This window comes from Etheostoma spectabile, unplaced genomic scaffold (assembly GCF_008692095.1).
Source record: "Etheostoma spectabile isolate EspeVRDwgs_2016 unplaced genomic scaffold, UIUC_Espe_1.0 scaffold50, whole genome shotgun sequence".
Classification (NCBI taxonomy): Eukaryota; Metazoa; Chordata; class Actinopteri; order Perciformes; family Percidae; genus Etheostoma; species Etheostoma spectabile.
The window spans coordinates 249,856-264,454 of record NW_022605620.1 but is presented as its reverse complement, the minus strand read 5'-3'; the positions used below and the strand labels follow the sequence as shown (position 1 = coordinate 264,454).

Genomic DNA, 14,599 nt, shown 5'->3' with positions numbered 1-14,599 from the left:
GAGGTTGCAGTGAAAGACCAGGAGGAAGAGGAGGAACACGCGAGGAACAAGTCAGGTGTCCATTTGGATCTGTAGGCCTGTCCACAAGCACTTGGTAGAAACCTGTTGATTTGGGGGGGTCTCTAAAGATTTTAGACCGCCAGGATGTTAGTTGTCTTCGCCGGCAGGTAACTCCAGGAGTTGGTTGAAGGTCAGGTTGGACATGAAGAGCAGCAGAAATTCGGACACTCAGTGGATATGAAGCAGAAACATTGTCCTGGTACAGTCCTCTCTCTCTTTAAAGATCGTGTGACCACTCTGGAGTACACTGAGGCTGCTCTGATATCGATGCCACACCTGTCGGTTGCTTCATAGGAGATCAGGTTGCCTCTGCAGCTGCTCAAAAAGCCAGGTTTTCCCCGCGACTTCACTTCATCTTCCTGCTTTGCCTCCCGTGTGGCTCTTTCCCGTCCTCCTCATACTTATGTTCTTCATTTGGACTGAACACAGGAAAGGATGTTACATCTCAGTCAGGTTTGGGTTTGTTTCCTTCCTCTTTGTCTTAACACGTTCCTACAGAATGTACGCATGATCCAGCAGAAGACTGTGGAGGTGTGGCACATGATGTGGAGCTTGTGATTGTGGATGTGGGAGATGATATGCTGGCATGCTTCCTATTCTAAATATTTCCTGAAGTACTCCTCCTTCTGGCGCGCGCAGTGAACCCTCGACCTCTGTCACCATGTAAACGCTCGGGGGATTGATTGGCTGTGCAGGTCGTGTGGTTATCCAGAGGCGAGCAGAGGGAAGCGTTTCCCCCTGATAGGTTTGTCCAGCAGCAATCCACTGAGGTGTGACTCTTTAATATCAGTCAGGATCTTCAGTGTTGAAGAAGTCCCGAGAAGTCGAACACTCATCCAACCGTCAGATGCCAAAGGAATGCTTCAAACCGGCAGATTCCTGCTTCTTTGGTTTCACAAAGAAGCAATCAACAAAGTTCCACCAACTGAACTTTCTCTCTTCAGCACATTCAGATCTCTGAAGGTGAAAATGGGAATATGAACTGGATGTCTGGTTGGCTTTGTCTTCAGCCAGTCCAGAGGTGAACTTCGGGGTGTTTAAGACTGTTTTTTCCGATGCCAGCATTCCCTGTGTCATCACGGTTCTGTGGGTCATCTCCTCCGGTGGGGGTTTTAAAGATGTTCCGTTGATATTGTTTCTGGTCTGTTTGGCTTCTTCTGGATGCGATTTCAAGCGTCTGACCTCCTGTTTGATGACTTTGCAGCCCCTCCCTCTAAAGTGTAGCTCTTGTGAACATCTGACTCGAATGGTTGGGTTTCCTGCTTAGCAATCCCCTCAAACATTACCTGGAACGCCTTCTGCAGTTAGATTTGAGTTTACGCTTTAGAAAACTCCACAATAACTTCCTGACATGAACACACAATAAAAGAATCACTCAGAACAGTTCCTCACACAACAATTACAGACTATATGTTGGTCCATCTCTGGAGGACATTAGTAATGTCACATTCTCAAGCATGGGAACTCTTTAGAGACATCTCTTAAGCTCTGCAGACGGTCAGCCAGCTCCTCCTGCTCATTTCTCAGGAAGTACTGTGTGATCTTCAGAAATGCCTCTCTGTCTCCTCCTCGCGCTTCATCTCACCATCAACACCTCAATTATCATCCCCTTGACTACTAAGCATTTGGGTAATCTGGATCAGAACCTTTGGATCTCTTAGCTCGTTTTTTCACAAAAAGTGACATGTATACCAGCAGCTGAACAGAAGATTATTATGAATGACCAAACAAAGTGAAATCATGGAAGCAAAAATTCAGATTCATGTGGACAGACTGGACAATTGGTATAATAAAAAGTGCAGCCATGGAGATGATTTGAACAGAATAGTTTGTAAAGTAGTTGATGTACATGTACAGAACATAAAGAGGAGTCAGGTGGGTTTGGGCTGCTGGGCAGACTGATCACTGGGACCCTCTGAGCTCTATGGTTCCACTCTGTGGAGAAATCAGGAAGGAATTGGCTCATTTGGCCCTAACTCTAGTATACATGACAGACAAACTCTGGAACAGTGTAGCGTAGGGTTTGCACAACATCGCGCAGGCAAACGGGGGACCATAGTGTAGTGAGGGAGCCGCTGACCCGATACCAGAGAAACGACTAGGTCCAGCACAGCCCCAACTGTGGGCTATACCACGGAGGACAGGAGACTACTCCTCCCTTTTAAAAAGGTATGGCCTAGTGTAGGTTTGGCAATGAATAACAATACGGAAACTGCCGAGCACTTTCTTGTTTTATCCTCATGGCGTCAGTTTGTGTTTTAAGTCTTTGTTACTGGCCATAAGGAACAATTAGTTCTGCCAATGGACCAACTATTGGTTTGTTTTTTCAAGCCTTTGCTGTCAGGAGACAGGGTCGTGGTGGTGGTGGTGGGAGGGGGGGGGGGGACCCGCCCGCGCTCCCTCACAGCTGTATGTCGTAGCCAGATTACCTCTGGGTATGTCGTCCATAGTGGGACGAGCAGCCCTCAAAACCGAGAATATATTGGGGCGGTGATTTTATATTTCAATTGTTCCAGCGGATGCATTTAGCAATGTACGACCATTCTTACGATCTGATGGTGTGATACAAAACCTTTCATGAATCCCATTGAGCCTGTCGTGAGAGGATTTCGCGCTTAGATCGGCGCCGGGTTTCGTTAGTTGATCATAAGGGACCATCTTCTGTCCACGCAGGGACCACCCCCGGTAAGGTAATGAAGTGATGTTTGGATGTAAAAGTGACTCAGAGGATCCCTGTAGTGGTACAACCTACTAGTCCTGCTAGTCCTGTGATTATCAGTTTGAAAATCCTCAATGTGATCAACAGAAGTGACGTTCCATCTTGGAAGAATACAGGAATGACCATGGGACGGTCACTTTTGGGACCACACAGCTGGGATCAGGTTCAGGGACAGTCTGGTTTGATGGCTCCGATAGAAAGAAACTCATTAAAGCTCACAGATTTATGGATAATTATCTATTTATATTAATTAAAAAAGCATTAATTACTGAATAAGACGGGTTACTGAAACACAACTACAACTATGTATCAACTCAAATGTGGTTTTAAATCAATCAAAATGTCCCTTGAGTCATCACTCTGAAAGGAACACCGATGGTCCAGGTCCAAGATATAGTCCAAGTCTGTGGTGCTTCTCTGGGCTGAAACACAAAAAACACAGAGCTTGAGTGTGAAATGGATGATTGATGATGGTGGAGTGATCTGAGTGGTTGGAAGTTAGAGATGGTCCTCTCACCTCTGAGGCTTGTCTGGCTGTCATGGTCCCCCACAGAGGGGGGTTAGGGGGAGGGCCTCCCTCCTCTCTGTCCTCACACTGAATCATAGCAGAGTCCCACACCGTCATATGGAGAGGAAAACTGAGAGCAGCAGCCAATCATTCATCAGCACATTCATCATTTCAGCGCATCATTCTTCGGAGAAAAAAAAAAGCCAAAATCAGCAGCTTTCCTATGAATTGGCTGCTTCTCTCTGAGTCATCTCAGGTCAGTTGAATCATTTTGGCGCGTGCATGTTGCTCGAACGAAAGCAGTTAGAAAACACCAACACTCGACTGTCCTGATGTATTCAGATAACTGAACTAACGCCAGACAGTTGACGGATGCTGTGGTTACTAAAACCTTTCCCATAAGGGCACCCTTAAACTGGCAGCAAACTAGACCACGGAATACTACTTGATTTTAGAGGTTAATTACAGGAACACATGGACCGAATGTATGAGCCTAAGAAAATGCCATAATTGGTCATTTCTTAATTATGGATAGAGTGAGGTGAAACTAAAGAATCCCCGTTTTGCGGGGTAACCCCAAAACCCCCCAAAGACCCCGGACCCCTTAGGAACCAATGGTCTAGGTCTAAGGACTCACAGCAGCACCCACTGAGAATTGAATTAGAAATTATAATAGGTGATAAAGACTGGATGGGATATGTGTTTATTTTAAATAAACAAGAAACAGTGATTTATGAAACTGACAGTTTGATTATTTAACTTTTAATCAACATTGCGGGACGAACGGGTCCTGCAGTGATTATGTTCTTGAACCCCCGTATGATGAACTGTATTATTATTAAGGCTTAGTGAAGGATGCCCCACTACAACTAAAACTACATTAGTTAAAGAAAAACACATGACATGTAATGAAACAGAAAAGTAAGAGCAAGAGACAATTACAGCTTAACAGACGTCTCTCGTTGCTTTCACGTGTGTCACGTTTCCGTCTGTGATCAAATCAGGATTTTATTTCAGTTCCCCTATCCATCTGGTGCGCGCCACACTAACACATGATTTCAAGCCAGAGGACACTCGTGAGAACAGACCTTGCAAGCCTAATCTATTCACATGTTAACCACTGAGGAGCAGTCATGACACATTGACTCCCTCAATGGGAACATCATGCGCGACACCACTGAATTCAGCCAAAATGCTCTCTCATCTCGCATCTGTTGCGAAAAGGACGAATGTTTGTAATCTCCTGTTGTTCCTCCAAAAGGTAATGGGGTTTCCTTGCATGCTCCACCCTTTAATAAATACCTTAGGGAGATATGGGGGGGACACGAGGCATCAAAAAGTGGGTTACATTTTTTATGGCCCATATTCGGGTCCTCCTCGTTATGAAATATTCTATGATAAAAATGAGGAACGGGGGGAACACATCGCGGAACAGGGCAGTCGGTCAATGTTTGAGCTCTAAGAGAGAAGAAGACCCTCCGCTTCACGGGACCTCTGGCGGCTCATTTCAGATAAAATATGTTCTGTGGCGAACGCAAAGAGACCAATAATTGGTTTTTTGAAATGTTTTCCCATTTGATGTGAGCCATGAATTAAAAATTATGAGTTTGCAATTTCAAAGATTTAATTAAGCAAGTCAAGAAAACCCGCGTTTGTAAAATTGTAAAGTATCAGACTGTGAGAAACTTAATTAGGGGGAGTGGTGGAAAAAAACATTTAGTCTCTCGTGCTTAGTAGAATGTTTTCATGAGTTTTGTTATCATCGCAGAATAACATTCAACACAGAATGACAACACACACACCACACACACACACACACATAAAATGCAAAATAAAAAAAATAGTCTTTCACTTTCATACTTGTTCCCTTTTCTTTCAGGTTTATTCAAAGAATCCACATGTATGGAAGTATGGACATTATTTACACTTCCTATTTTTTACTTGGAAATGCTATTTTATTTCCTATACTAATCTGATACTTATTAAGCGTTTTTCATATTTTCTCATTTATAGTTTTACAAGCCTGTGTTTTATAGAGCATCTAATGAACCAGGCGGTTCCTTTTACTTTTCAACCTTTTTTTTAAACCCAACCAATACCAAAAAATCTATTACACATTTATGTCTAAGAAATATATCCTATTTTATCTCAGATTGAAATGGCTTACCAGCTCCGTAACTAGGTTCTCGGGGAAACCCCATCTCAGCTAACTCCTAAACTTCTCTTCCGGGGCCCTCACACGGTAAGCTAAACTGGGTTTTTTGGACCCCCCTGGATCTGTTTCCCATTTCTGGTGGTACGGCAGCAGTTTATCTCGACCTGCGCTCTCTGTGATGATGGGTCTTGTGGAACTGCTAGGGAGGGAGGTGCTTTGGCTGCGCCTCAGGGACGGAAGGGAGAGCTGCAAACCCGGGGGGTGGGGGGGGTGCATCATACACTTGGCCTCGTCAACAAGGGAGGAGGTGGCACCTCCCGTGAGCCGCTGGGCTCAGGAGAAGCGCCCTGAAGGAGAAGGAGGAGACGGAGAGTCGCATCTCTGGAGGAATCAACTAGTCGAAAAAGTGATCACTTGTCTTAAATCTCTTCCTTAACGCTTCATGATGTACCGGGGAGGAAGGTGCTGAAAATAATCTAAATGATGTTATGCTAAATAAGAAACTATTTCCCATATTGGTTATAGTATTCAAGTTATGTGTCATGTCAGGTGGAAATATAAAATCAGGTGTTACTCCTCTAAGTTGGAGACAGTAATGTTTTTTTGGTTTTTTTAGCTTCTTAAAAAACTCCTGGACAATGGTCATTTTGGACGAGGAATTTACTAAGTTTTTTTGTTAATGTGAAATTGAATCATGAGCCAAAAAATCGATATCAAAATGAGTAACCCACATTTACTAAATAAACTGTTACCCAATTATCAGAGAATTGTTTTTAAAGCTTGAAAAGGCCCTAAATAACTCTGAATGTGTTATTGAACAAGAATTCCCATAAAACCTAATGTTTTTTCTCTTAAGCAATAATCAAACTCTGTACAAACAAACAACGCCCAGCCAAGCACGACAAAAACACACACACAACACAAACAGCCCGAGATCATAGCGCATGCAACTTAGTTTAAATAACCCTCCCATCGGTGTTGTTGTCCTTGGTCCACATTGACCACCTTTTTTTTTTTCCAGTGTAATTCTTCATTTTTTTTTTGTCCACAAAAAATGGCCGTTGACAAAATTAGAAACTAGTCAACATTTAAAGATACAAAAAAAATTTGGGAAAAAAATCACCCAAAAACATGAAAAAAAAGCACCCAAGACAATTGAAAAAGTGGCAAAAAATTGTGATAGGTTTAATGGGAGGTGAACCAATACCAAGAGGTTAAAAATAAAATTACGTTTGACTGTTAAATCTGTGGTTAACCGTTATAAAGTTTATTCCTTCTAACTCCCAATAAACACAAGACATTCATTTCAGCTGTCAGCCCAACTTTCACAGCGAGACGCAATGAATGGAAACAGGAAACCAAAGATCTGTTTTAACTTTAAACCGAAAATATTGGGTTTCCCCGGTCCCCCAGCTCAGCTAAAAACAACTGAGCGAGCCCGGTGGGTCGGTTTTTTTTTCGACTAACCGACTTAAGTTTTGTTTCTTCAACGTCAAGGTTCGTCAAATGGACCAACTGACTTTAATTAGCAGCTAAACCTAGTTTTTAACCACCACTCCGACTGTCCTGGTCTTTGTTTAACACTGGTATGAAGGTATAATCTAGTTATACGTTAGTTAGCTATGGTTTCTTAACTGGAACACTTAGCAACGCCACACACGATAAAACGTTTTTGGTTTGCTAAACGGTTTCCGTAATGTAGCTCACTAACGTTAGCTTTGACCGCGTTGATAATAGTTAATGCCTACGTCCTGGTACGTTTAGCATTTTTAGACTCTTTTTTAACCCCGTCGTCAAATTTACTTAAGGTAACGTACATACATTACTTTGGGGACAGTAAAGACCAGAATAGCTTTATTTGTAAAAACAGTTAATAGACGAGAAGCTTTAGGTTGTTTAAAATGTTAATAACGAATGTCTAAACCTTAACGCTAGCTCTAGTAAAACCCGCTTTAATTAGGCTATAACTTTACTACGTCTGGAGACTACTGATGCTGGTTTCTTAATAAACACTGCGCAAAGCGAAAGGAACAATTTAAACAACCTAGTATATTAAATAATACTTAATAATTATGGTTTTTATAATATACGACCCATAAAACTTTTACTCGAAATTCATAACAGAAAATTTTAAAAAAGTTAAATGGGCGACGGACCGACCGGAAGTAAACTGCAAGTTAAAGTATGGAGGTTTTTCCGGCCTTGGTAAATGTTGGGGGGGGGTTAGAAAGCACACGGCCGTCCCCCTCGTGCTTGCCGGCCCACTAGAGCACAGGCCGACGTTAGCCCATTTGTTTTTATTTTTTGTTTTTCTTGCTAAATATTTTAAAATCATTCCACCTGTAAGTAAAGGAATATTTATTATCTTTACAATTTTTATTATGCTTGTTTTTTTTTATTTAATTATTTTCTACTGGATGCCCAAAGTGTTCAATGGAATGTTTATTTTTACCATGTGTTTTGAAAATTGTAAAGAATATAATAAAAAAAAAAAAATAAAAAAAAAAAAAACGAATTTTTTGCAGATTAATCGTTTTAAAAAAGGTTGTGATTTCATACGGACTTCTTAGGCTGTTCTACAGACGCAGAAAACTTTTCCGTTTTTTAAACCTCGAGGTCGTGGTCCCAGGAAACCATAAGGGCTTCCGCTAGCAACGCTTCCCTTTTAACGTTAATCTAACTATAATGTTTTATTTTTTTTACTTTTTTTACGGTTTAAACAAAGCCTTAGTTTTTTTTTTTTTTAGCTTAACTTTCCTTTGCTTTTTAGCCACCGCAGGTGTAATTGTCACTGACCGATATGCAGTCGAGTGCAGATTTGAGTCGCGCCATGGCTCAGATGTAAAACCGGTTTACGGGAATAAAGCGTCATACCCATAGGACCCCATAATATAGATATGTATTTATATTAGGTATTATACTATATAGGTTGAATTTATCTACCCATAGAACCCAGTTCTATATACCGTATGCGAGGTAAGCATAGACCTTCATAATTTAAGAATAATTAACGGGTCCCTATGGGAGTCCAAAGTCCAGAAACCCGGATCCGGTCCCCAGTGCAATTTTGAGGTCCGGCGCATGCGTCAGATGTAAAAGGGTTACAAACATAAACGTGGTCCCAAACTGAAATTTGTTGAATATCTAGAAAATAAACTAAACTTTTTTTCTCTGACCATAAACAGTATACCCAGAAGAATGGGAAATCTTTCCAAGCTTGTTGTTAGCTATCCGTGGTTTGTTTGGGAGCCAACGTTCCCCTCAAAAACCACCCAATTTTCAACTGAAACAGCCTTTGGTTTTTGTTGTTTGAAGGTAACATCCCCAACTGTTAGCTAAACTTAGCAACTTAAGAATATGGTCAATTTTTTTTCTACTGTGACGCCAAAGGTGCACGAAAGGTGACGCCCATGGCGCCAACGTCAAAATCTCCTACTCCATTTTGGGTACGTGAACCAACAGGGTAGAACAAAAACTTGCCATAGACCCTATAAATATTATATATTAATGTAATATTTTAACGTCTTGTAGCTTGCTCGCAGACAAGCTTGCAAAGCATTTTTAATCTCACAAATGTCCCTTTCACTGGAACTGGCAGGAAAATCTAGTTTTCACACGCACACAACCAAAAAAACTCCTGAGCAGTGACAACTCTAATGAACACTTTAAACTTGTCACATAACCGGTTCCTGACAGACCAGACGTATCAGTATTTATATTTACACGTAAATTGGTGGCTTGACCATAAAAATAGCGTCGCTGTGTTGTTATTGGTTAATAACAACCCTGTTACCTCCTCAGCAAGACGGGTCCGTGCTTGGTTCCGTCGTATGCGGCGCCCCACCGTGGTTGCGCCGAGGCACTGAGGCACTTTGCAGCTTCTGTGCTTGCCTGTTGTAATTTAGAATCAGAAACAAGGTTTATTATATCAATATTCTAACTAAAATTTTTAAGATTTTACAGTATATTCAAAAAATATGTACATTTTATATATTAGTCATAATAAATTAGACGAAGATTGCATTCATGCACGACGGGGAAAATTATTGTTTTTGTCACAGCAGCAGCATTTTTCTTCAATAAGAAAAACAATCAAAAAAACAAAAACACACAAATCAAGTAAAAACAGACAAGAAATACAGTGCAAACAACAGACAATGATGTACATGGTAGACCTGAGTAAGCAAAAATGCGTTCACAATAAAGGAAATTTTAAATGATGCGGTTGCCATGATAAGAGAAAACCATTTATCGTCGGTGTAATTGACGCTTAAAATTTAAGAATTGAATGTGTAATATAGCAAAGAAGAAGAGTGGCAGGCATAATTGAAAGTATATTAAGACCTGAACCATAATTAATGAAATAAGTACTTGTTAATAAAAAATGTAAATAAAACCGATATGAAGTCAAAACGAAATGTGTGATGTAGATGGGAGAAAAAACTACAACATTATCAGGTGTGGGCAGGTGTTTGGAGAGATCTCAAGCCAGCGACGTATGGAAACATGGGAAACCAACATACGAACTTAATATGAAATAAATTTTTAATTATTATAATTACATATGTTTATTATTTAGTCCCCAGTGGGGGAATAAATGAACGCGAAATAAATAACAACATTCTTGTTTTACAGTGTGTGATTATCATCGCGGTCATCACAACGACACACACAACATGATGGACCTTATCTGGGAGAATGTCAGAGAGTGTGGTGGTGGGGGGGGGGGGGCTTCTAGTGTGGACCCATGGTCCTCGAGCGGTTGGGGGGGGGGGGGGTACAGGTCCTTTGCTCAAGAGGCACTGGCCGCCCCCTACAGTCGACCAACTGGTACCCACTTCCGTACGGGGAACTGAACCAGCACCCTCTCAATTGCACAACCCACTCCTACGGTAAGCTCTGCCGACAATAAATTACAGATTAATAGCTCAATAATACAAAGAGATATTAAAATTGGATTGCAACACTTTGGCTTATCAAATGCGGCAGGTTTTATATCTATACCTTTGCACGGGCGACTACGTAAGTTATAGGCTGACGTTTTGGGGTGGAACTCCTTTAGAGCCGATGACACGGTGTAACACACATCTACTGTAAGGCTATGGTACCTTTAAGACAAAAGTTTTTAGATCTGTTTACTCTTTAAAAAAATAACGGCAAATTTTGCATTTTTTAGGCACATACAACACTTCATTTGCTGGCATCCTGGTGATTTTTCGCAAACGTTGTGCGCAGTCTTGGCAGCAAGGGCACTGGGTATATGTCCTTGCAATAGCCGATGTGAAGGAAGTTATTTTTTAGAGTCTGGGGGGGTTGCACTGGCTCAGATTTGATTTTTTGGGATCTTTCCTGTATAAATTACGCTAGCTATTGTTTTTTGTTTTTTTTGTACTGAACTAATCTGATAATCGCAAATGACGCGTTAGGAAGAGAGCGTGGAAAACTCTCGGGCAGGCATTTTAACGATAGTGCTCTGTAGCTTATATTAACACCCCTGGCATCCCCCCCCCCCCCCCCATTAAGTATGGAATTTTCCGCATATGAGCAGCAAATGAAGCCAGAAGTCACAAGATACTCACGCTAAACCCATGCGGAATCCGAAGCTGCAGGTTTTGGAGTCAGTTTTCTTATTGGCGTGGTATTTTTAAATCCAGGCTGCAAAGGAAAAAAACCTCCACACCGGTATCTAAAACCAACGCGTAACATGGCATTTGGCTCCTTGTAACATTAACATTAAACCTTGACGACTATATATGTTTTTATCAAGCTCTTCAGTTTTGATCCTATAAGATTAAAGAAAATACTGCATGTGTTTGGATGTGTATCTTGTGTAAACAAGAGACATACTGACTCTCTGAATGGGTAATCTGAGTCATGTTTTCCACTGTGTGTTTCAGGCAAGGCCGAGAGTTGGCACTAATACTCAGCTCAGCATCGCACGAGAGACCAGGTGTATGTCCAGGGAGAAGGTAGGGGGTATTGAGAAAACACCCGACTTTCACCTGGAAACAGTGTTGGAGCTTGGTAACAACTCACTGAACACGTGTTTGTCCTGGAGAAGTTAGGAGAAAACACCAGACTTTCAACCTGGAAACCAGAGTGTTCTGTCCTGGGAAAAAAGTTAGGAGAAAATCACACCAGACTTTCAACAGGTACGAAACAGGTGTTGAGGTTCCTGGAGAAGTTAAGAGAACCACACAAGATTGCCCAGCCACAGGTGGTCATGTCCTGGAGAGTTACAGGAGAAAACACACCAACTTTCACCAGGGAAACCAGGTGTTCATGTCCTGGAAGTACGTTAATGGAGGAAAACACAGACTTTTCACCGATCACCGGAACAGGTGTTTCATGTCGCTGGAGAAGTTAAGGAGAAAAACAATATGCACCAGGAAAACTTTCACGGTCCGAAGTAAGGTAAAAACAGCGATTTTCAGGAACGTGTTGCATGTCTTTTTTGTTAATATTGAACTAGTTGTTTTAGTGGTCTAAACTATACCGTCGTACACAGTCACAACGCTGCTCAGTTTTGGCAGGCGTAATAATCAATAACATATTCGAGATGGTTGGCAAGTTCCACGTACGACATCCTACCAAACCGATCACGAGAATGCGTTTGAATCAAAAACGTTCCTCACCAGGTTAGAAATAGCTTTCCCTTTATTAAAAAATTGATCACCACATACAACATACATACATAATAAGTCATAATTTCGTTTGGCTATTTTACCAGCAAGGCAACATTCTCAATAGTGGACGACATTTCTGCATCTAAAATGACAGGTCCGTTGTGTCATTGTCACGATAACCACAAGCTTTATGCACGCTACTCCTTCCCCGGTAACAAAACCTGTGGGTGTGTGTGAAAATGTATCTTTGGTGAAGAGGCAGTGTGTTAAAGTGTGTTTTCTAAATAGATCGGTACCATTTTATATACAGGATCCATTAGTAGTGACTAAAAATCTGGCATAAATAGAGTGGTATGGTAGTTAAGTAATTCTGATTTGCACAGCTCCGTGACATGTAACCAATACCTGTCTTATTGTGATAGAGGCATTGGCTTTGTGGTCGAGAACAGGCTAGCCCTTCGATTCTCTAGGGTGAACAGGACAGCTAGAAGACTCTAGGAGATTGCAAAGGGATCTCATCCGGGCAGCTTCGCCATCTGCCAGGTAGTCCCAGCTCCTGGATTTGATTCTGCAGAAAAGGATCTGGAGCAGCTCATGCGGCAAAATGAGGAAGAATATAAATATATGTTAGTAAACAGTCAGAATTACAAAAAGCAAAGTAAGAGTGTACTATTTAAAAGATATGTTTTCAATAGCATTCAAAATAGGATAGGAACGATAGGGATATGTAGATAGATGATAAGAATAGTAGAAGTAGTAGATACTGTAGGATAGACGGTAGATAGACCGAAAGGTAGATAGATAGATCACACATAGTCAGATAGATCGATAGATAGATAGATCGATAGATTAGATCGATAGATAGATAGATACTGTAAACAGAGGGTAGAGTAGATAGATAATCTAGATAAGCTAGATAGGAAGATAGATGAGTGAGTAGGAGACTAGATAGATAGATAGCACAGATTGATAGATAGATAGAGTAGACAGATAGATATATGGAGCATAGATAGATAGAGAGATAGTAGATAGATAGTAAGACAGATAGATACCTTGAAGAATGAGTTGATAGATAGATATCTATCTATCTATCTATCTATCTATCTATCTCCATATCTATCTTCCTATCTATTTTGAATAGCTATGAAAACATATCTTTAATAGTACATCTTACTTTGCTTTTTAATTCTGCGTTTTACTAACATATATTTATATTCTTCTCAGTTATGCGCCATGGCTGTCTCCATGATCCTTTTCTGCAGAATCAAATCCAGGGGGGACTAACTGCAGATGGCGACGGCCCGATGAGGATCCCTTTAATCTCTAGAGTCTTTCTGCTTCCTGTTCCACCTCTAGAGGAGTGAAGGGCTCAGCCTGTATCTCGCAAAGCAATGCCTCATCAATAAAGACAGTTAATGTCAGAGCTTGTGCAATCAGAATTACTGAACGACATAACACGTCTATTTATGCCAGATTTTAGTCTATCTAATGGATCCTGTATATAAATGTACACGATCTATTTGTAAAACACACTTTACACACTGCCTTCTTCACCAGAGATCATTTTCACACACAGCCAGTTAGGAAGGAGTCGCGTGATAACTTGGGTTATCGTGACAATGACACAACGGCTGGCATTTTAGATGCAGAAATGTCCACTATTGAGAATGTTGTTGCTGGTAAAATAGCAACGGAAATTATGCTTTCTATGTATGTATGTTGTGTGGTGATCAATTTTTTAATAAAGGGCAAAGTATTTCTAGACCCTGGTGAGTTTTTGAGTTCAACGCATTCTCGTGATCGGGTTTGTAGGATGTCGTACGGGAACTTGCAACCATCTCGAATATGTTATTGAATTATTACGCCTGCCAAAACGTGAGCGTTGTGCTGTGACGACGGTTAAGTTTAGACACTAAAACAACTAGTTAATATTAGACAAAAAGACATGAACACCTGTTTCCTGGAGAAAGTCTTGTGTTTTCTCCTTAACTTCTTCCCGGCCATAACCCTTTCCTGGGAAAGTCTGGTGTTTACTCTTAACTTCTCCAGCGAACATGAACCCTGTTTCCTGGTGAAAGTCTTGTGTTTTCTCCTTAACTTCGCCAGACAGGAACACCTGTTCCTGTGACATCTGGTGTTTCTCCTTAACTTCTCCCGGACATGAACACCTTTTTGCTGGTGAAAGTCTGTGTGTTTCTCCTTAACTCTCCAGGACAGAACACCTGTTTCCTGGTGAATTCTTTGTGTTGCTCCTTAACTCTCTCCGGCCATGGACACCTGTTTCCTTGCTGAGTGAGCTGGATATTAGTGCCACTCCGGGCCATTTGCCTGAAACTACAACAGTGGAAACATGAGCTCAGATTTCCCATCAGGAGAGTCAGTATGTCTTTGTTTACACAAGATAACATCCAACACATGCAGTATTTTATTTATCTTAATTAGGATCAAACTAAGGTTGATAAACAATATATATTCGCAGGTTTAATGTGTAACTTGTGTAACTGAGCAAATGCCATTTACGTTGGTTTTAG

The 14,599-nt window shown here is 41.1% G+C and overlaps 1 protein-coding gene across 1 annotated transcript in view; it reads left to right on the top strand.

The window, feature by feature from the left end:
* LOC116686813 (tetraspanin-1) overlaps positions 1 to 13,836 on the top strand; it is a 27,148-nt gene extending 13,312 nt beyond the window's left edge. Inside the window, 1 exon segment of the mRNA XM_074783852.1 lies at positions 13,293 to 13,836. Coding sequence (XP_074639953.1) covers positions 13,293 to 13,352 — 60 coding nt within the window. The 3' untranslated portion in view covers positions 13,353 to 13,836.
* The last annotated feature ends 763 nt before the right edge of the window (positions 13,837 to 14,599 follow it).